General features: G+C 30.6%; 1 protein-coding gene across 10 annotated transcripts in view; it reads left to right on the top strand.

The window, feature by feature from the left end:
* Positions 1-24,872, top strand: part of LOC143246752 (synaptonemal complex protein 2-like) — a 253,052-nt gene that overhangs the window by 125,609 nt on the left and 102,571 nt on the right. For 9 of the 10 annotated variants that reach the window (XM_076493866.1, XM_076493861.1, XM_076493860.1 and 6 more), the window contains 5 exons: positions 2,787-2,811; positions 3,900-3,982; positions 7,315-7,400; positions 17,816-17,850; positions 24,080-24,222. In XM_076493866.1, the coding sequence (XP_076349981.1) occupies positions 2,787-2,811; positions 3,900-3,982; positions 7,315-7,400; positions 17,816-17,850; positions 24,080-24,222 (372 nt within the window). The remainder of the gene's footprint in view (positions 1-2,786; positions 2,812-3,899; positions 3,983-7,314; positions 7,401-17,815; positions 17,851-24,079; positions 24,223-24,872) is intronic. The other variant, XM_076493869.1, reaches the window with a different exon arrangement.

Here is a 24,872-nt window from a genome sequence, read left to right as displayed (position 1 = left end):
TAATGATTTACTTGATTTGCTACAGTTAATGGTGTCTGTCATATGCTTTTGACGGATGCTTATTTCTATCATTGTCACTGGACTCTCTGCCTATTCGATGTGGGATTCTAGTTACACATTTTAGTGGAAGTAATGCATGGGTACAATATACCTGGAACAGAAGTTGTGTGGTCTCCTACATAGGATCTTCTACTTTGAGGATCTCCTGTTGTTGTTTTTTTTGCATGTTCTTCAGAAGGTTGTGATGGATGCTTCTTTTTTTCTTGTACCAGTCCCCCCACCTGTTCAGTGTGAGATTCTAGCTGTATATGTGAGAAGAATATATTGAAAATATATATCCTATAGATACTTGTCACACCTCCTTTATACTGAAAACTGGTGATTACAATTTCTGTCAAAAACAGTAGAATGAAATAGAGGGAGGGTGTGTTGCACTTGTATTAGTAGAGTGCTGTCTCTTGATTTACATGTGAGGTGCAGTTGAATCACATTGATTGTGTGGTTTGTGAAAGTTGAAGACTTGTGGCATGCAAAGAATTTTGCATATAGAGGGTAGCACTAAAGCATATTGCTATATTTGAGAGAGGAGGTAAATACCTATTGCAAATATATTTTCATTACAGGAAATGTATAACTTGGAAGAAATAGTTTATTGAAGATTTGTTTACCTAACTCTTTAAAAACCAGTTATGAATTAATGTCACATTACTCAAACCTTCTGAATTTTTCTTGTTGCTTAAATTGAGTACTGTTACATGATAATGTCTCAAATTAATGCAAGTATGTTTGTAAAAGTGAAGTTAGACTGGCTTTTGGTTTAAGTCATGATGGACAATTTCTGAAGTGAGCTTCACAGCTTGTAATAACAGATATAGAGAAGAAATAAATTGTCTTATTGAATGGCATTCTGAAGTTATTGAATCTGTCTTGTGGACTTTGATGAAAAGGAGAATTATTTAATTCTTTAGCTACTGGCTCAGTATTATATACGACTTCACCTTCAAATTTACACATGTTAAGTATTTGAACTATAACTTTTGTTATTGCATGTGTATCTTCACAAAATGTGGTAGACTTTTATTAAATATTACAAGCATTTTGTGTACAAAAAATCAAACTTTATAATGAAATATCTTTACTAAAGATTTGCTTGTGAAAATAGGGTGCAAAGTGATTTCATGTTATGATTGAAAAAAACTACAAAATACATCTCAAATGTGATGTCATTGTGTTTGTTGGCTTACATTCAAGATGTTATTGAACTACTATTTTATGAATTTAGGTCAATAAATTTGGAATCACATTGTAGATTATAATTCAAACTTTAATACTATGTACATACATAAGTTAATTTCTTAATTTAAAGGTTAAATATTTGAAGAATATGAATATAGATTCCAGTGAGTCGTTTAGTATTTTGAATGCAGCATTGGTTAAAATCAGATGACTGTGTTCCCAAAATACTAAGTCTATAGTTTCATACTAATTAGAAACTCAAATTATTAATATTATCAGACTAGAATGAAAAATAAGAACCTTGTATCTTTTTATTTTGCTGAGATACGACTTGCATACTGAATCAAACCTAGTGGCTTCTTTCACCATATGGTCCGTTATATACACTTACTTCAAAATGATATATGAATAGCCAATCAAAAGTTTAGAATATCCTTCAGAGTAGTTTACTCAGCTCTTTTAATCTGTAAAAAAGCTTCCACATTCTTTCAAACCAAAATTTGAAGAAGGATAGGTTGTGTCTTTAGTCTGCTTGAAATTTCACATTTTACTAAATCTAAATAAATTTTAGCTACTAAGCTTAATAAAGTACAGTTAAATTCTATGGTACCAGTTTAGTTATTTATGATGTTTTGGTTATTTAACTGTATATATATATATATATATATGTGTGTGTGTGTGTGTGTGTAGAAAACCTAAAAAAATTTTGTTATATCCTTCATATGCAAAATTTTAATATACTCAGAGCAGCAACTGAGTACAAAAATTGTAGCAAGAAGAAATAATTGTCTTGCTTTACTTCTTTATTTTTTATCGTTCAATATTTAAGAAAATTAAGCTCCATAACTTATTTCTAAATAGTAATTATTTATGAATATAATGTACAATAATTGAAATGTGACTATATTATAAAATATTAGTCCACTAAAATGCAACCAAGACAGGAAAGACTAAAGGTCAGTTTTATATTACTGTCTTTTTGTGTTATAATATGTAGTCATTCTATCATGAAAAAACTTCATTTACATTTATTTCCAAAGTTTTTATGATGGTTATGAGGTTGGTCAAATGACAGATCACACATAGTTAGAGTAGAGAAAATAACATAAAACAAAGTCTTGCTGAAAATAAATGTTTGAAAGTACTTAGGAGGTTTTAGAGATTGTGAAAATAATATCTGAGATTTTTTAATCATAACATGAAATCAGTTTGCACTCAGATTCACAAAGAATCTGTAATAAAAATTAAAAAATCTGATATCTTTATACACAAAATATTTGTAATCTTTACCAAATTTTGTGAAGATATGTGCTGCCTCAAAAGTTATAGTGCAAATACTTTTTGTGTGCAGTTGTGTAGATGAACTTGTATATTACACTGAGTCCATAGCAAAATGGTTAACCTGATGTGAATAATAATATTCAGTGGTAAGGTTTCTGCTTTTTAAGTCAGATACATGTTTTACACTAATTAAGTATTAGTGCTATGTAGAGATACACTCTAGATATTTATGTTAGGATATGTATACTTATTTTTTTGTTTCCTTGTAGTGTGTGGTGGGAAGAAACTTGCTTGGTATGTAACTTTTCATTTGTATGCTTTCTGATATACTGAGATTCCATTTTTTATTATGTTATGTGAGTGCTTTTTAATAATTACAAATTATTGTTGATATCTTTCCTTGCATGTGTAGGACCACCAGCCTGTATACATATAAATATATATAAAGATTAATACTTGATAGTCAAGTAAAATAAAATCAGTAGGAAAAACTGCATTAAAAACAAACCCAAACAAAAATAAAAAATGCTGCAGTTTATCTTGCTTACACTGAAGTGTTAGTACCTTATTATTATTATTACATTTTCTTTACTTTGGGAGAGCAGTCACCTTCCCACAACAGTTTGCAGGTAGTAAAGGATGGTATAGATGTGAGACATTATGGGCTTGAGCACTTATCTTGCTCTCCTAATTTATATTTCTTTGATTATTTTATTATTATTTATGTATTTCTTCTTGTGAAACTCACAGTTGAGGTTAAAACTGACAATTCATTTATCCCCATCACAGTGTGGGTCCTACTTCTTCAGTCACCTCTGAAACCTATGATACATTTTATATCCCATGTTATAGTCTGTACCTTAGGGATTCTTCTGATTTGTTCAGTTTTTATTTTTGTTTATTAGAAAATATATACTTACACACACACACACACACACACACTGGAATAAGAATATTTTATCAGATGTTTGTCAATGGTTGGTATTAAGTGTTATTAACTATTGTCAGCTGTAATTTCATATCCTATTAAATGAAATCTCAAGAGTGAAACATAACCACCTTGTCATATATTTATATTACAGTACTTTTGATAATATAGTAGATATGTAATCTCCCAAAAGAACAGTGAATTAACAATGAGTGTTTTGTGATGAGAAACTCACTTGAAGTAAAAGTGTTTCTCAAAACTCTTTTTTTAACCTAAAGATGGCTTAAGAAGGTGGAAATGTTGTTCTCTACTTTATTTTAATAAAAGTTTTAATACCCATACCAGCCATCTTAAGATAAATTTTAACAATGAGTGTGCTTATCTAACAGTTTAACTTCTATGTTTTTTTACATGAACAAAATTTGTTATTTATCATATACATTTATTTTCTCAGATGGAGATGCTGGAGGTTCCTTGATTTATTCTTTGCTGATGTTAGCATTAGAAAACAATTGTCCAGTCCAGCTGCTTAGACAGGTATGTAACTGTGAACATTGTAAAAAACCAACTTTATGGATTGGGTTAATTTATACTTTAGACTGTATTTCTCTGTGTAGCTGTGTGTTAACAGCTAGGCCAAGAGAATTCTTCTTGATCAGTATTTAAATAATTAATGTTATTGTACAAATTGTAGATTTATTATGGGCAAAATATTGAACAGTGGTAGATGAAAACAAATTATTTGCAGTATTTTAAGGTTGTTTTTTGTATACAAAATAAATAAGAAATTAGGTATGAAATTTAAAATATGAACATGGTCACTTTTGATTAAAAGGATTTTGTGTACAAAATAAATAAGAAATTTGGTATGAAATTTAAAATATGAATATGGTCACTTTTGAGTAAAAGGATTTTTATTTTAAATTTAAATAGTCAAAGTAAACCATATACTGTCATAATTTATATTTCATTTTTAATTATATACTGAATTTTAGAATTTTGATTTTTGAATACAAATTTTAAATATTTTACTACTAAGAAGAGAACTAAACTACGAGGGCTGTTCAAAAAATACGCGGACTGATGTCATAAAACAAAATGTACTTTATTTAGAAGTTACAGGTTTGGGACCCCTTCAAAGTACTCTCCTCCCCAACTCACACACTTATCCCAACGGTGTTTCCACTTGTTGAAACAGTCCTGGTACACTTCTTTTGTAATGTCCTCCAGCTCCTTCGTTGTATTTGCCTTAATCTCGGGAATCGTCTCAAATCTTCTTCCTTTCAAGGGTCTTTTGAGTTTGGGGAACAAGAAAAAATTGCAAGGAGCAAGGTCAGGTGAGTAGTGGGGGTGGGGAAGAACAGTGATCGAGTGTTTGGCCAAAAACTCACGAGTTCTGAGGCACAAATTTTGCAGTAACGCAGTGCATCTTCAATTTTTCGGTCAAAATTTCGTAACAAGATCCAACTGATATCCCACACTCTTCAGCAAGCTCCCTGACAGTCAGACGTCGGTTTGCCCACACCAGGGTGTTGATTTTGTCGACGTGTGGGTCGTCAGTTGACGTGGAAGGACGCCCAGGACGCTCATCATCTTCAATGGACTGTCGACCATCCTTAAAACGTTCATGCAACTTGAAACATGCCGTACGCTTCATAGCAACATCACCGTAAGCCATGTTAAGCATAGCAAAAGTTTCAGTCGCAGATTTTCCAAGTTTAACACACAATTTCACAGCAAGTCGTTGCTCCTTCAGGTCATTCATTCTGAAATCCGCCAAACGAAAAAATTGCACTTCACTTAAAACTGTACACAAAGCTAATACACAAATGAAGATATCTGCAATCGGGAAATGGCGTTGTAATCAGCTGATCTGTGCGAACCTAGCGACATCAAGCGGATTCCCCTAGAACCAACTGGAGCTAAACTATAATTCAAACAGTCCGAAGAGAACTAAACTATATACTGTCATAATTTATATTTCATTTTATATTTTTTTTTTAACAGGCCTCGTATATACTGTCATAATTTATATTTCATTTTTAATTATATACTGAATTTTAGGATTTTGATTTTTGAATAAAAATTTTAAATATTTTACTACTAAGAAGAGAACTAAACTATATACTGTCATAATTTATATTTCATTTTTAATTATATACTGAATTTTAGGATTTTGATTTTTGAATAAAAATTTTAAATATTTTGCTACTAAGAAGAGAATTAATTTTATTTAAACATAATAAAATGGTGACAATGGTATTACTCTTTCTTATTCTAAGTAACACCTATCTTTGAAATATGCTTAATATAAATTAATTTAGTACATAAAGACAACATTATTTTTTGTTTTTAAACTTTTGTACCAAAATAAACATTTTTCAATCTGAAATATATAAAATAAAAATAAAGTTTTTCTTCAGGTATTACACTTGACTTAATTCATCACAATATTAAATATAAATGTGAAGCCTATTTGATTTACCAATTGTCACTGAGTTATAGAAAATCCTATATGAATATAGCTTCTCTTTAGTTAGTAAAATACAAATCAAAATACTACATATTAGTTCATCATTTAATTAAAATTGTTAGAAAAGTGTAATTTTACTAATTCCTCCTTTCTGTATATTCTGGTTTGTAATCATTTTATTGTTCACTTTTCGATTGTATATTTTTTCTACATTGTTTATGTTCTCTCACTTGTTTTCATTTAACACTAAGGATCAAACTTATCAGCAATGCATTTATGAAAAATACATTCTTTATGCACAGATAAATTAATAACAGTAACATAAAATGAATGTTCTTATTTTATGAAATTTACGTGCAAGAATGGTCATAGAACATTGAATAATAATAACAAAGAATGTGGTAATTAAATTATGATAAAAGAGTCGTGTATCACTCTGATTTTTGTAAGTCCTGTTTATAACTGTTTGAAATGTGCACAACAGATATCATGGATTAATGTTATAACAGGATCATTTCCACACATTCTTGGAAGGTCAGTGACATTGGAGTCAGTTATTGTTGTAAGAAAGGGGTTTGGTAGAGAAATACAAATTTTACTAATTGTAATCATAGTAAGGGTAGATATTAAAAACAGCTTAACTTCTGTACCAACAGATGCTTTGAAATATTAATAGTAAAATATTTATTTCATCCTCAAAATTTAAACCAGACAGAGTGATGCTTCTAGAACTTAAGAACATTTATGTGATGAACAGTTCATATTGTTTCTGTAATTAGTGTATATATTTTGAAGACAATCATAAAAACCTGTTGGTTTAATTGATTCTCAGGTTTTTAAGGCAAAACTGAAATTCAGAGTTATCAATCAAGTTAAAATCTAATTTTAATAAAACAACTTCTATGTCATATTCTTATTGGAAAGTTCAAAGTTGAGCCATAGCACTGCCAGTGGTGAGTTAGTTTGTGTTAATAATCTTTGCTTGTGTAATATTATACAACAAGTTTTTATAGTTGTTGAAACAACTTTTCATGTAATCAGTTTAAGTACAAGGTATTTATAATTTTGTTCATAAACTCGTGGGTCATCAGAAAGAAAAATTGTTGTTTAGAATGTTCTTTTACCAGGTTAATAATGACTACATCATGTTGTTGTTCCTTCCAAATTAAAAGTTGATAAGTTAAAAAAAATTCAAGCATAAATTACAAGTAGTCAAATTATAATCTTAACTGTGTGTGTTTATGGATTTTGACATTTGGGTCAGTTTTGAGTTGTTTAGATTAAAATAATATTGAAACATCCAATACTTTAGTATCAAATAAACAAATTTTGCTGTTACTGATTTGTATAATTTGTTATTAATTTTTTTTTAATTTGGATATACTTTTTACTACAGACTATGGTGTGTGCAAATCAGATTCTAAGATCAAAACAGGCTTTATATGCATTCTTTGACATTGGCAAGGAAACCTCAAGTATAATGTAAGAATTCTTTTTTATAGTAGTATTAAAATTAGTGTTAATATCCAAGGTAGATTTTTAATGACTATACACAGGTATTTTATTGCAAATTCAATGTAGCTATAAGATGTTGCTTGTAATATTACATCTCAGATTTTAGAGAAGTATTGTTACTGTAAGTAATTACTCACAACAACTCGTTCCATAACTCAATGAACCTGTTAGAAAAATGAAATTACCTTAAATGTAATTCATTTGGTTCATTCCAAGACCTAATCTGTTGTCCTTTTAAGTTATCATCAGAGTGTCACTCAACAAAATAAGATGAAAGATCTTACCCTGCCCCTGTAAAGTAATCCTTCCATCCCTGGAATAATCCTAGTTGAACACATATCATTAAGTCAGTATCTTGGATAACAAGACCAAAATTGTTCATAGCATTCCAAGTGAGACTTAACATAAGGAAGTATCTCTTTAAATCGTTTAATTGTGATGTTTTAAAATACATCATAAATTATATTAGCTATATTTATAGCAACAAAGAAGTACTTTTTTTTAATGGCTTGTGTGAATTGTTTTCTACCATATAAAGACCTTTTTCTTTATTCATGCTTTGAGCTAGTTTTTATCTTTATTAAATGTGTGATCTAACTTAAGTCAAATGAATTATCTTGTACTTACTGTATTTAAATGTCATTTACCAAACATTTGTTCAACTTACCAATTTACTTAGTTCATTCTGTAGTACCTCAGAATCTTCAATACAGCTAGATGTACCCAAAGATTAATTTCACCAACAAATTAAGATAAATTGCTAATTATACACTTAAAAGATAACTCAAGCATTAATCCCTGAAGTACTTCTAGAAACTAAAACAGCACCAGTTGGTATAGAAAATCTTAACCACTCCAATAAATCTTTCTCTCTGTTACATTCTATATGATTCCATTAAATGTGTAAAATTAAAATCTTCCATGATTATTGAATCAGTTTTCTTATCAGTAACAATTTTGATTTCATCATATAATATACCATATATATTCAACATCGTGACCAATGTTATATATTTTCAATCCTAACAGGTACAGTTCATGTCAGAAAAACACATTCATTCCTTTTAGTAATTGTTCCTATTACAACATCACATCCTAATGCAGCTGGCTGCTTCTATACTGCCTCTCAATATGGCACTTGGATGTTAAGAGTTAAGATGTGTCCGGCTTTTTTTGGTTTTTTTATTGCTTGCATGAAACTTTTCAACATCAATTGTTATTTGATACTGAATGATAAGAGTTATCAGTTTAGGCAGGGAACTGTGAAGCCACACATGGGTATGTGGCTGCTCATTCCAATGTATTGTTGTTAGGCCCAGTAAATCAGTAACTTATTCGTTTTTCAAATAGATCTGTTTGTTGTAGGTCTATTATTAGTGGTTTTGAGTAGACATTTTCAGTGTGTTCACTCACTGATGATATACATACATATATATCATAAAAATATAATAATTCTTTTTTCTACATTGTATCAAATAAATCAATCTGTATCATGAACCTGTGTTTAGACCTAATATATGTCTGATGTCTTGTAAAAGGAACTCAATAGGCCTTTTCTTAAAATAGTCTTTGTCTGATTATTTTGGTACAGTTTGATAAAACACACTGATATCACTGTAGCAATCACCCCTTGTCAGCAGCTAGTTCAACCTTATCTTGAGAAAATGCAATCAGACAAGCCCATGACTCTTCTTCTGGGTGGTGATGTCCAAACCATGATGAAAACTGTGCTCATGTATCTTAAGATGGCTGGTTCAGGTGTTAAAACTTTTATTAAAATAAAGTAGAGAACAACGTTTAAACCTTCTTAGGTCATGTTAATAAATGTTTTAATATCCACAGCAGCTGCCTTGAGATACATTTTTACTTCAAGTAGGTTTCTTGTCATCACAAAAAACTGCTCAATCTTGTTGTGAAACCAGATATATAGAAAACATTGAATGCAAAGCTCAAATTGGATTGATATAAATTGCAGGAAGATGATCTCTTGGCTTATAATAAAATCAGCATTAGGTTTTCTTCAACAAGGCTTCTTTCTTAATTAGAATTAAGTGACAAGCACAAAAATGGTGTTCAGAATACAGTATAGAACAGAATTACTAGCAATGGCCAAGACGTTGTTGAAAAAGTGCTAATTATAATAAGCTGTAGTAAGAGACAATATCTGCTTTTTCCCAGCCAGTCCTGCTGTTATAAAGTGTTACATTTCTTAAAGGAAACTGAATAGGATTCTCAACTCCTTTGTTGAGTTAGTTAAAATAAACACTGATGAAATCACAAAACAGTTTACTCAGTTTCTTCACAATGAGTTCATGGCTAATTTCAGTACATTTAGTGATTTCAACTTAGAGAATAAAAGAGCAGATGCACTTTTGGAAAAGCACTTTATAAAGTATCCAAATTTGTAGAGTGTGATGGAAGATTCTTTCTGTCTTGTCACATGGACAAACTAGTGTGGAGACAGGAATCCAAGTAAACTCCAAGGTGAGAATGTCCTAAGTAAAAGGATACACACGACACAAAAACTAGTTTATGATGCTAATAAGCATACTGGAAGTGTGCTGTAAGTCTAGATCATTCTACAAACTATTATATTTGTGAAAGGGGTAAGAAAAGCATTTGGAAACAGAAAAGTTACAATTTAAACAAAAGTAAAAATTGGTAGAAAAGTGAGAAAACCTAGATTAACTGAAAAAAGAGAAACACGATTGTGCTTTGACATACAAACCCTAGAAGTCTCAAGTGATGAAAAATGTGAAACCTGCAGCAGTAGAGATGAAACTGAATCTATTCTGAAAGGTCATTAAGAGAAAAACCATGATTGGATCAAGTCAAAGAAGAAATGGAAATGTGACACAGACTGGGACATTGATCTTTTTGTGCATAGAACATTTATGTCAGTGAAAAGTATTCCAAACATTTGTGAAATTGAAAACATGGCCTGGACAGTTGATGTTTCATTGATACACATATTATATATTTTATTAAATCATTAGAAATATACCAAAATAGTTTTTGAATACTGTCTTTATTTATTTTGCAAATTAAGCTCTTGACATTAATACTGTGTACCCATTTGTCAATTTAAAGCACAATTATAATCATATTGTTAAAAATGGTAGCCTTCATGACAGTGTGAATTCTGCTTTCCTGGCCCTTGAAACCCAAAAGAAAGTCTTTATAAAGTTCTGGAATTTGTTCTGCCAAGTTTTATCCATTGACTTTAACTCATCATTCTTTATCCTCTGTTGTTTCCTGTTTCCATTCCTGTCCCTCCTCCTCTTTCTCCAACGACTATTTGTCTAAGGCAATGTCAAACCTTTTAGGCAAAGTTACTGTCAAAAGGATTTATCACCCTCTCCCAAGATTTTATTTTCATCTGTTTCTCATATCCCATAGCACTGGGGGATTTGGTCATCATTCTGTCCCATCTCTGTCAGTTTCTAAACCTTCCTCAGTTTATAGTGATGAGTTTTCTCACTTCTCAATGTTCTTTTTTGTTTGAAACTTTGGATGACTGAGATTGATGTTTCTTCATATTCCCATTTTTGCAACATCCATAATTTGTTGTTAGTTGAGTTGATAAGTTCTCAGTTCTTCTTTTTGGCCTAATACTGGTCTCATACATTTTACTTTTTGTCACTGTTTGATATACAAGACTTTAGCTTAACAGTTATTAATTACTTTAGTGACGTAACATTTAATGAATATTTAGTTTTCATAACAATAGTGTTAAAAGTTAATTATTTTAAAAGTAATAGTTATATCATATTTCTTTGCTTACATAGGTAAGAGTTGTATGTTATGTGTATAGTTCAATTGCTGTAGTGTTTTTGATGTAATCTTTCTTGAAACTTCAAAGGTTATCGTGTTATGTGAATACTTTTATGTTATAGCATCTTGTTTGTTAAACATTGGAGGTCTCAGTTGGACAATGTATATCTAAGTGTGTATGAATTAGTGAAATTAAATAATTATATCCAAATGAAGCCAAAAAGTAAACAAACAAAATCATGAGGAAGGACTGCATTGAAAACAGCAAATCCCAACCTCTGATTAATTATATTATAACCATAAATTTTGAGACATAAATAAAACACATTAAAATTAAACAAAATATGCTACATATTTTTAAAAGAGATCTTTGGGTACAAGTTACAACATGGGATTATAAAATTTATCCTAGGTTTTGGAGGTGACTGCTGAAGTAGGACCCACACAGCGGTAGGAATACACATCTATCAGTGTTAACTATTCACTAGTCTCATATAAGATTAGAAAATAGGAGAGCAAGATGTGAATCCAAAACACTTACTTATAGACATTATAAAATAAAATAGGAGAGCGAGATGTGGAGGCAAAACACTTACTTATAGACATTATAAAATAAAATAGGAGAGCGAGATGTGGATGCAAAACACTTACTTATAGACATTATAAAATAAAATAGGAGAGCGAGATGTGGATGCAAAACTATTACTTATACACATTATAAAATAAAATAGGAGAGCAAGATGTGGATGCAAAACACTTATACACATTATAAAATAAAATAGGAGAGCAAGATGTGGATGCAAAACACTTACTTATAAAATAAAATAGAGCATTATAAAATAAAATAGGAGAGCAAGATGTGGATGCAAAACACTTACTTAAACTACAACATTATAAAATATCAATTAAAAGTTAATGATGTTTTGAGTTTTGAAAAAGAGAAACAGGAAGTAAAATCTTCATATTTGATAATTAATTTTAGACATAAAGTATCCAATGATTTGCAGATTTCTAACATCAAGCTATAAACAATATTTTTTATTGTAATAATGTAAAGCCTACTGTCAGTTATAAGTAAGAAGTCCTGATTGGTCCATTACTATATAATTGTAAAGGTTTTTAACTAATTTAAATATAGATGATTTTAATAATATACCTTGTGAATGTGAAAATAGTTTATTTATTGATACTTTTCATAAACATATTATTATTGGTAATTTAATATTATAAAAGATAAAATATTATGTGATATACTCAAAAAAGGAACTAAATACAGAATAGCAACAAAATGTAATAAGAATAATATTCTAAAATATCTTGAAATAATAATGATGAATATATTTTAAAACTTAATTATATTACAGCTTATCCACCTAGATGGCTTTTAGAATGGAAATTATATATACTTAAAAAATAAAAATAAAATTATCCCACATAAATTTAAAAGAATATCATATAGATTTATCATTTAATCAACCAAAAAACATTAAAGAACTACAAGAATAATGTTGTAGTTCCTATTGATAAAGCTAACTGTAACATTGGTATAATTTGTAAAACATTCTGTACATTAACTATGACAAAAGAAATTAATAATAAACAAACTTTAACCTTGTCAACTAACCCAAAAATACAGTAATTAATAATTTCATTAAAGCTTATCATGAACTTTCTTCTAAACATAATTCGTATGAAGATTTGCCATTTCTTTATGCTATTCCAAAATTATATAAATCTTCAATTAAATTTAGATTTACTTCCAGTTCAATAAAAACAATTATCAAACAACTGGCTATATTATTAAATAAATTACTTAATATTTTACTTGATAAAATAGAAAATGTAAGTATTAACAATAAAAGACATACATTTTGGATAATAAAAAATAACCAACCTATTTTAGAATGCCTAAGAAAGTGTTGGCACTGAAATATAACGTCTTTATTATGGATACCCCCACTTGTGAAAAAATTGAAAAGAAACATTGCTGTACAGTCAACATTCCAATCAGGTTCTGTACCTCATTTTCTAATTATGCATTCCTTATCCAAGAAATCCTTAAGGCAGATGTCCCCCTTTTTTATTCAAAATGGATTAGGGGGGGGGTTCTGGTTCCTTTAAGTCAGTAAAGAAGTTGCTTTCTGCAGACATTTTGATGGAAATTCAGGTTGAACTTGCATTCACATCTGATGCTCAGAGGTGATGAGGACAATCATGAAGGTGGAGGTGAGTCCACTGTATGTTCTTCTTTGGTGGTCTGGGTTGATTTGTGACTTTTTGCAGTTTTAGTTTGTGTCTCCTGAGCATTTGTGATCTGGTTGTCTGTTTCAACTAAAACATTGGATAGTTGTAACTTGCATGGTGTGAGTTTGGCATGGTTGTAACCCATGAGGTTAAACTTGGGGTCTGACAGGATCTGTTACATTTCTTCTTCAGATTAGGTCATTGTTGGAGGTTGAAGTTGTCATCAGTCTAAGTGTCATTGTCTTTCATCCTGGTGTTGAGTTTTGGGATGTTGCTGGCAGTGGAGGTTAGCAGAGTTGCATGAGTGGGTTTGCATGCTTTTCCTGGCTAGTTGGTTGTATGTTAAATCGGTGATTGGCTGTGGGAAGTCATCAGTTGATCGTCTATGTTGTGATTGTCTGGAGGGTTTAGATATCTGTGGTTTGATGAAACAATGACAAGTTCATTTGGCACTGAAGTGGAATATGTGATACTAACACCCATTGCATAAAATGTAGTCAGCACTGTGCTTAGAGGTTGTAACTATCTTGATGAAATCAGTGGCTTGATTGGTATGCTAGGAAAGAAATCTGGTGAACGGCGTATATTTCGGTCTTGGATTGGTTTTCTACAGCATGTGTGATTTCTGGTGGGTGAATGGATGTGTCGACGCCTCTGAGAAAAACAGAATAGATTGATAGAGCTCTTCATGGGCAAACAACTGACATTGATTTCAGTGTTTCAGGGTTTACATAAATAGGATAGATCATCTGGTGTAGAGGACTGGAAGAGAATTCCACTTTGACAAAGGATTTGGGTCCTGGAAGAGTATGGTTGCATCAGGCATGGCCTGAGCAATAAAAGTGGTAATTTGTAGCAGCATATATTGCGGCAGTGGTTCATTGACAATTACCAGCGAGGCCATTGAGGTAACTAGCAAAGTTGGTCTTGGCAGCGAAAACAGCATAATAGCAGAGGGAGTTTAGCACGTCTTGCTGGCTTGGTGACTGACTACAAAAAGACAATGTTTAGAGATACTAGACTACTCCTTTTATTATGGACTCTCTTTGAAGGTGAGATATTTTTGGTGAGTCATATTTAATCAGATTTCTCTTTTCTATGCCATGTTAAATTGCCTTCTAGAATTCATTGTGCAGACTGGTATTTGGACCTCTATCAATTCCTTTAGCTCTCTTAACCATTTCTACTAGATTATTTATAGTGGTAAGAGTATTTATTTCTACTGTTCAAGGTCACTTACCTTGCTTTCACAGGGTTCCATTCTGTGGTGAGTGTTTCCTATACTGCTGTTCTTATATCAAACAAATTCTTCACTATCAGCTATTATTTCAATTTATACATGTTGCAAAAGGTTCTGTAAAAATGAAGTGTTTCATGAGACCCCACTGGAGCTCACCAGGTGGTATTACCATTCTATGCTGGACTCCCACTCAGGAACTATCATAACTGAAGATAAAGTGGATCCTGCATGTCCTTGATGGTTATTAGGTAGAATAATTTTGGTTTGGTTTTAAAAATTTAGGGAACTTGATTTATCTGTTGCATAAATTCCAGAGCTCTGTTCCTCAGTACTTCCCAATGTCCATTACCTCACAGATTCTACTACTGTAGCTAGGGAGTTCTTACCACATGTAGTTTCCAGTCACTAGGATGGTGGACAGAGACTTTTCCTCCATAGCCTTAGATTTAATTCCTCCACTATCAAAGAAAAGGTCAAAGTTGGGGTTCTCCTATCTGAGTCCCTGGATTTTTTTTTTTCTCTCTCTCTCTCTCAGATGTTGATGGGAGCAGCATCAGATCGTGCAGGTTCCTATTTGTAATATCAGCTTACATTTAATGCTTGTCTAATTAGATGAGGTGTGCATAGCCCTTTCTTTTGATCAGTATTGGTTCAGTACATTGTTCATGAAAGACTGCCATCTATCTCTGTAATTCGAACATGGAATAGTCCCATCCTGAGTTTTTAGTTGAGCAAAGTTGTTCTATGCTTTCCCCATAATTCTTGGCAAGAGTAATGGTCCTTGCCCACTTGTTTAGTGAGTGAGGATGAATGTTCATAATTCCAGACCAGATGATTTGTGTTCCTTTGAGTATAGCTTACATAGTCCTATCATTCAGAGGCTAGGGTGTTGACTTTCAGCTTTCATCAGGTGGAGGAGATTTCTTTGTTTTCATGTTGCTTACTTTCTCGTAATTCTGTTGGTTGGGAACACACCGCTCTTTTTCTACAGGTTTAAATTCAATATGTATGTAATGTTGCCTTAGCCACCAATATGGGATGTAAGGACCAAGAGCCCTTAATTTCATTCCCAATTAGTGGAACCTTGGCTGTCTGGTTGGGGCTGGCCTGTAGTGACTCCATCCTTGATACAGGAACTAAGTTCAAGGTGTTGAACACATGTTCTGGATGTAGTGCAGTCCTTCTACTTGGCTACTAATTTTATCATGGTATGCCCATGATCTATGCAGATGCTTTTTGTATGGATAATGCCCTCACTGGCCCTTTCATCATCTTATTGTGGGATTGTAGCTAGAAGTGTCAGCAGAAGTAAATGTATTTTGGAAGTCAACATTTTCCAACATTGAAAATGTACTTACTGTGCTGATCCCCTCCCCCCTCTACATGTGCACACGACAGCTGGTTTTAGAGACTGTGATGGAGTCACTCTTGAAAAAGTGATAAAATTATCTGAATAAGATCCTTTTGTACAGTACTTGGATAGAGGGAACATTGACATAGGTGTAGAGTATCACAAAATAAATATTAGCGAGGTTAGTTGAAAGTGATGTAAAAGACTGGAGCAAGTGAGAAAAAATTAGACCAGTGCTTAGATGGACAAAGGAAGAAACCCTGGCAGATGAGTAATAGTTATAAGTATCAGTGGAGGTAAGTATTATTGGAAGTATACTTTCAATTTATGGAATGTTAAGTAGTAACTGTATGAACTTATAATTTATTATTACTGCCTCAAAATAATAGTAAGTTTAGCATACAGTCTAGTGTATGCAGGTGTATAAAGCCTAACTTTAGGCTTAAGTCTGCCTAAAAAATTCCCATTCCTAACTATTATAATTAAAATACACTAACTTGTGAAAAATTAAGACCAGGACAATACATTTCCAGAAATATGTTAAAGTCTATAATTAAGAGTATCTTTATTTTCTTTGTCTCAGAACTTGCAAATTTAGCTCTTTTAACCTACTCAGCTCCCTAAATGTTCATTTTAGAAAGAGCATTCCTACAATACTCTGTTTTACTGCCACTTGTTACTGAAATTCTCATTGGAGGCTTTACCATATGAAATCAACAGTGTCTAGCGAGATGCAGAATATCTTGAACTCAGTGAAGTGAATGCTATTCACATTTACTAACATTTGTTCAAACTGTATAATAGAAAGACCAGTAATCCAAATTTCATAATTATTTCTTTTTCTGGTGACACAAACCTGCTAACATTCATATCTTCAAGGATTTTGATTTTTTATTATAATCTTTGTTTTGAACTGATTTCAATATAATTACAAATACAAATATATGTGTTTTCAGATTACCTAAAGAATTGATCATAATCATAAAATTTATAAATTTCATATAATCTAAACTTCATAAATCAGGCTGCTACATTTTGAAGTTATTTTTAAAATGTTAACATCTGCATAATAAGTTACTGAAATTGAAGAGTATATGTTTGTTTATTTAAAAACTTTGCAGTGGAATGAAAGTGCTGTTTATTTTGTTATTATATTTCATACTTCAGTAGAGTTAGAAGTGTAATTGTTAGGTTCTGGATATTTGAGACAAATAAATATAAAAACATATTTTATGAATAACAGTGCTATAAAACCTCAAAACATTTAAGTGAAATAATGAGTATTTCTTGTTAACTTATATTCAAGACAAGTTCAGTAATTGTTTTAGTTAATAACATGTTAATGCTTTTGATATTCATTATTCTAAATAAATATATTAGGCCTAGTTACTTTAAATGTCTTAAATTTACTATACATTATACAGGGTGTTTGGAAAGTCATTGTGCAGTTTTGAAAGCAGCGATAACAGCATTCATTCAGTCTATTTCAAGCCAGCAACTGATAGGGGGTGTTTAGAAACAAATTAAGAAGGATCCAAGCCTGTATTGATGCCAAGAGGTTCACTTTCAACATTGTTTATCATTGTCATTCATATTTACCCCTGTATTCTATATTAAAACATGTCTGTTAATAAATATATAAGTGCACAGTGACTTTCTGAACACCCTATAGTAAATAGGATATGAAAGGTATTTTATGTATGTATGTTTACTAGAAATGCACATATCTTTCATTTAATGAGGTAATTTCTTTTTCTAAATTTTTCTAATTAGGCTGCATTTGGGGAAAATGTTGTTCAACACTGGTGGTGAGTTGGATTTTGCTAATTTATAAAATCAATATTTGTTGATGGAAAAAAAATCTTTATAAAGTTTAATGTTTTTTGTGTTTTTCATTCGTTAGTGTTTACAGTAAATAAAGTACAGTTCTGTCCACACAAGTGTTTTGCATATTCTCCATTACAAACTGAATATAGAATGACATATTTCTCTGACAGTATTTCATAACCATACCTTTAAATATACTACAAATATATTAATATATGATAAAGTTAATTTTCATAAGTTATTTAGAGAAGTTATGAAAATTGTGGAAAAAGAAAATGTGATTTTATTTAGTCTCTTAACATAAGAAGCTGTTATGTACCTTAATGAAATTGTTTTGAATTTTTTACAATTTTCTGAATAAATTCTGGTTTTCCTTTAGTGTGATGCTAAACAACAGATAAAATGAATATTATTTCTTCCATTATAGAACGTGTAAACATTCTTAAATAGTCTAAATTCACTCTTCATATTTACAGTACTAATTTTATAATTTTGTATCTGTGATTGTGAGCTTAACAGCTTCCCAGTACTTAAAGACTTGTTTGACAAGATTGGTGGTGATATTAAGAAATGTGATTTGTTGATATTGTATAATGAAATTTTTCAACATTTGAAAGATCTGCATAACTGGTATTTTCCAAATGACCAATGCATGATGCTACAAAATCATACATGGGTAAAAGATCCATTTAAAGTGCAGGATAAACCAATAGATTTTAATGTAACAGAGTATGAAAAGTTATGGTTTCAGATTCCACATTGCAACTAACCTTTGAAAAACTTGAGTTTTGGTTTAGTATCAAAGAAGAATATCCACAGTTATCTGAAGAAGCTGTTAAAATACTCCTCACTTTTCCAAATACATACCTGTTAAAATACTCCTCCCTTTTCCAAATACATACCTGTGTGAGGCTGGATTTTCTTCATATGCTTCAACCAAAACAACATATTGCAACAGACTGAATGCAAAAGCAGATATGAGAATCCAGCTGTTTTCTATTAAGCCAGACATTAAAGAGACTTGCAAAAATGTAAAACAATGCCATTATTACTAAAATGTTTTGTTTTTTTTGAAAATATAGTTATTTTTTATAAAAATATGTTTATTATGTAATGGGTTTATTATTGTTATTTGTAAATTAATTAATAAATAAGTATTTAAAAAAGTTCTCAGTTTTCACTTTTAATAAGGTAAATATCAATAGATATAACCCACATATACAAAAGCTCTTTGGGGATCCTCAATCATTTTTAGGAGTGTAAGGGAGTGAGACCAAAAGTTTGAGAACCACTGGTTTAGAACAAACTTTTCCTGAAATTTTTTTTCCAAAAAGAAAGTCTTTTTGATATCCTTGTTTATGCAAAACACCATTGTATTGTTCTACAAAATATTTGCTCATTGTAAGAAAGTTTTATGTCAGACTTCTAAGATTACAAAAAATACTATTTCTCTGCCCAACATTTAAAAACTAGTAAGGTATACAAAAGTTGATCTTTAAGCTCAAAATCCACTGCTGAACAACAAATACAACCACAGGTATTGTATGTTGGATTAACAGACAAACCAAAGCTATCCTTAGAGGATGGTTTAATAATTGCAAATTTTTTATCAAAACAAAAAACAGTCTTTTGCTACACACTTTAACCAGCATGAGCTCTCCATCAGTAGCATGATTATCATTAGTATTAAATGAAAATCCAATGGAGAAGTAGAAAAGTCCTTTTGGATCAGTTTTGTAAACATTGTCACCCCGTGTGGTATGAACCTTGACCACAATGATCATTGTCCTCTAACTCAATCGGTCTGGAGAATCTTAGAAAATTATTGAATTAATAATGTTTTAAGACTTGTTGTTAAGTTAAATTCTTTTATCTGTATATTTATGTGTTACTATTGGATTTCACTTCAATTTGTTATTAATATTTCACTGTGACAGTTCCAGTATCATTAAGTGCTTTTATTGATAAATTTACAGCTTGTTATACATTTTACTACTTGTACAAACAAATTTCTTATAATCCAATTTTATTTCCAAATTGAACATTCTGTTTTTCTCCTGGCACTTATACTATTACACATAACTAAACAATGTCACTTCATAATTTCAGTTATATTCTTAGTAATGTGTGATGACCACTTTGGTGAAGTGATTGCATGACTGATGAGTGTGCTTATAATGGTCATTTTTCATTTACCCATTATGAGGGAAATCCACTTCCTGAAAGCACTTGAATATTTATCAATTTCCCTCATACTGACTTGTTTATGTTATTCCTGCATATTTTTGTCAGTAACTTTCATGTAAAGAAATACTTTATAAAGACGTTTTTCTGTTAAACATTTGTTGAAATACTAAAACTGTATGTTTTACATTATGGTGTGTGGTAAGGAATTTCTTGAGGTTTTTATATTTGTTTTCAGTAGTAAATTACATTCCTCACCCCAGAAATAATATTAAAATATCAAAATATCTCTTTAGAATTATAATCTGAATTAAACTTCCTTATACTTACCATCTTTTTATAATGTAAATTGTAGATTTAAAACTATTTTTTTTATCTTTACAGCATATTTTCTGGACAAAATACAAATATTTGTGAATTTTTTCTGTTACCTCTATTGACCTGAAATTGTAAAAAAACACAAAAACAACTTTTTCTATTTATTCATTGAAATAATACCCGAATACTAACTTTGTTGTTAGTCATTGACCCTTACCCTGCCCCTCCAGTGGCACAGCAGTATGTCTGTAGAATTAAAATGCTAGAAATTGAATACGTATAGTGATAGCATAAATATCTCATTGTGTAGCTTTGTGTTTAACTTTAAAAACAAACTATTCCTCTAATGATAAATATATCAGATTTTCATAATCATATTTACACTTGGTTTTAACTGTATGGAGGGGATTAAAAAATTCATGTTAAGATCTTTTTGTGCAGAATTACATTCAAAATTGAACATTTTTATTGTCTGTGTTTATCAGTAAACTTGGCATCACAACATAGCTTGTAATTCTTATCTTAATTAAAACACACATACAGTATTTAAATAAATTCTCAATAATCACATCTCTGTATCTTTTGGTACTTCTTTACACCACATTGACCATTTTAGATTTTTTCTGATATTATATAATTTTCTGAACTTACCATCAACTATACAACTTGTATTTCAGACACTGCTGGCCCCTAATGTAAATTTTATAATCTCCAATTTTTTTGGTTTACCAAGAAGAAAGTCAAACTTACATCTTCTACCTTATTGTGTCTTTCACAAAATTTCTATATTTCTCATTGACATTTGCTTTGGATAGTTTATAACAGCAGGAAAGAGCAGGTTCTGCTCTATAAGATTCACAATGAGGATAATTTGTTTAGGTCCTAGATTAGAAAATATTGAATTTTGGTTTTAATGTTTGCCTTTGCACTGTCCACCTTGGTCAGCTAACAGAATGTTTTAAAACCTATTTATAGCTTAGGTTGTTCTTGTTTGAAATAAAAAAGTAATAACACTTTTGACTGTCAACATTGTCAAGCAAAGTAGGCTTACAGTGCTTTGTTGTTGATGTTAAAAAGGCTAAACTCAAGATAAAATACTAAATATTTGGTTTTATGTATATTTTTTATTTATTGTTATAAAAGTAACTATAATGCAAAAATTAAAAAACTTGTAAGGTTAGATAAAAAAACTTGAAAAAATTTATTAGGATGCTCAGTTTTCTAGTATATGCATTTACATCTTATGATGGTAATTCAGTTGTGGGGTGCTTTATTACATTTATAAATAGTTGTCCAGCTGTGATAAATAGCTTTCAGCATATTCTGAAAGGGTCTGTGTACAGTAATTAAATAAAATTAACCCAGAGTTGAAAACTCTCTCAGCTTTGGTTACAAGATAAAATAGTGTGCAATTGTCTATTACAATACGTAGTCATTTTATAAAGAAAGAAAAACTTGATATTTATTATATACTTTTTATCTTTCCAATTTACACTACACTTAGTATTGGGGTAGAGAAATTAATAGATAAAACATAAAATTTTACTGAAAAAAGCATTTAATATTCATGTAGAAAGTTCTGGAGCTATGTAAATGAAACATGAAAACTGTACTCTACAATGAAGTTCCCCGTTTATATAAGATGGACCCATATTAGAAACCTCTAGTGAATATTGTAGCATCAGTAGAATTTAACCACACTTTTGCTTCTTTGCTCCCCTTTGGGTATTTGTTAGACCCAATACTGTATCTCTTTATACTCATCCAGTAGGCTTTCATCTTTTCTTTCACATTTGCCTGACCTAATGAGGAGCAGTTATGGTTTTTTTTTATCTTCTATATACAATATCAGATACAGAATCTTGGTGCCACATCAGTGCCAGATAGAGAATCTTGGTTCCATATCAGTGCCAGAATTTCAAATTCCTCTTCCCCATCTTTGTGTTAAGAATGTATTAGTCCACTGTGAAAAGACTACAATAGTTTATAGTAACATTTAGTTAAATGATACCATAAAGTATAAAATACATGTTTTTACTGAAAAATAGTTAATTATAAGTGGTTACTTGCACTTGTAAATTTTAGGCTAAAACTTTTCATTAAAGCAAATCTACTTTTCCATGTCTGTATAGGACTAAACTTACAACTGCCCTTAACTAACTGGAATCATAAAATAATATGTTAAAGGAGATAATGTTTGTAAACAAACTAATTTACTTGAAAGTGAAATTTTGAGTAACAAACAAAGCAAACTATGTGGAGCTAATATTACATTCAAGTAAGTAAGCTTGATACCATTCTGAGTGTTGGTTATTGGGAAACACTGCACTAGATAACTCAGTAATGATCTACTATTGTATCAGAACAGTAACCAATATTATTTGTAGTACTCTAACTTTCTGCATAACACTTCTAATATTATTCAGTGAATTTAAGAATCAGTGGGTATGAAGCTATTGTGGTAATATAAATGTGTATTAGTATGAGATAACTCAACATGTTGAAAATACCATGAATTTGGTGATAACCTTTCTTACAAGATGTTAACAAAGCTGTTCAAGTCAATGCAACATTGTGAGAGGTTTGTTTACAGAAGAAAACCTCATTTTTAAATTGGCTGTTTGCAGTGCCACCACCATTAATGTTATAAAAGGCTACTGGTATGGTTTTCAAGGCAGTCATTAGTTGAATTGCATTATACTAATTAATTATTTTTCTTTTGATTATTAAATTACTATTTATATTGAATTTATACTTCAATTTGGCTTTGGTTTTCTAGTTGGTCTGCAGTAAGTTTGTGGACTTATAACACAAAATTTCAAGCCTCAATTTCAAACAGTTAATGGAGACCTTTCATTCAATACCAGAACTTGTTAGTTGTACTACATATGAGATGGAAGTTTCACTGAAATACTATTTGTATATGAAATAAAGATTTAAATGCCTAAACAGAGTAAGGCATTCGGAACCAGTACCATAACTTTTTTATATAGTAATCATAGCAATCGCAGATTTTCCTTTTTTCGTCTTAATTTGTCCATTTTGGATTCCATATTGAAAATTGATAAATATAGCATTTCAGATCTGTCATTTCTATCTTAGAACGGCTGGTATGGGTATTAACACTTTTATTGATAAAATTTATTGATATATAGGTCATCTTCAGGAAGGTCAAAATGTTGTTCTTTCCTCATCAATAAAAGTGTTAATACCCATACCAGCAATTCTGAGATACATTTTTATTTCAAGTGGGTTTCTTGTCATCAAGACCTGTCTTTTGTTTTCCACTTGTCAATGCTCAAGAGAGCTCTTGTTCAGTATTAGCTTTAATCAGTTGTAGAAAGAAAACCCACCTGTAGTTTATAATACTCTTATCACAAAGCTACATCTGTTTTTAAAACTGCTTTTAACTACTTAAGAAGACCATCAGTAGGTGAGAATGATGTATTATCTCTCCATCTGATCTTCTTAACAGAAATATAGATTTTATGGTAAAAGTTATTAATTTATAAAGATGATTAAAATGTTTCTGGATTGAAGTTACCACTTGTACATTTTCAGTTTTTTTATAAGTTTTTTTATCTCTACAGAATCACATGGTTTTTATGGTAGTGTTGCTTCTTTTTGAATATTTGTTGTTAATTTTAACATGGGATTCTTTGTAGAATATTTAACTTTAGCAGCAGATATGGATATTTTACATTTTAGATTATGAAACACAAGCAGTTATTCTGGAGGCAGTCTTTCGACTCAGTAATCCATCAAATAGAAAATACTGGTCAGAGAAATGGTTTCCATCTGATCAACTTAAAGAACAATTTTTAAACTTCAAACCTGAGGAGTTTGAATTGGTACATATCTTTAATTTTACATACAAAATATAATTTGATACACAGAGATTAGAGGTAAGTTTTATGGTATTTGTTAAACTTTTCTATATGTAGCTGTTTTTAGTGTGATGTAGTGTTTATATCAATGTTATCTTTGAAAAGGTTTAAAAAATATTACTTCTGCTGTTGTTGGAATTACTTGTTTTTTAAGTTGATCTTCACCTATTCCAAACTGTATTTTTTTACAGTTTCTCTTTCAAAATAATGATAGTTACCAAATCACTTATAAAGATCAAAAGACAAAACTTTGTGATGATCTCATAAAATACATTGTATTTAATGTACACCTTCCATAAAGTATACTAATTGGCCAGTTATTAGGAATCCCTATCTAATGTCAGGATCCTCTATTTTTGGCACAAAAAAAGTTAAGACTTGATGAGAAATTCACAGGATGGCAAAAGGTATCTTGTTTGATTGTGTCTCTTTCATCAAGGATTATGGTCTATTATTTGTACACAGGTAAATAATTGGTTTACAGAGTCCAATTTAAAAAAAAAAAAATTTTATGCACTGGAATACTCAGTAAAGCTTGGAAGAGGGAATATAGAAAAATCCATTTTTCTTTTATGGGAAATACATTACAGCTGTATTAGAGCTATTGCATTGAA

This window comes from Tachypleus tridentatus, chromosome 3, assembly GCF_004210375.1.
Source record: "Tachypleus tridentatus isolate NWPU-2018 chromosome 3, ASM421037v1, whole genome shotgun sequence".
In the NCBI taxonomy this organism is placed as follows: Eukaryota; Metazoa; Arthropoda; class Merostomata; order Xiphosura; family Limulidae; genus Tachypleus; species Tachypleus tridentatus.
Note: the sequence above shows the minus strand (reverse complement) of the source record. Positions and strands in the feature narration are given on the sequence as shown.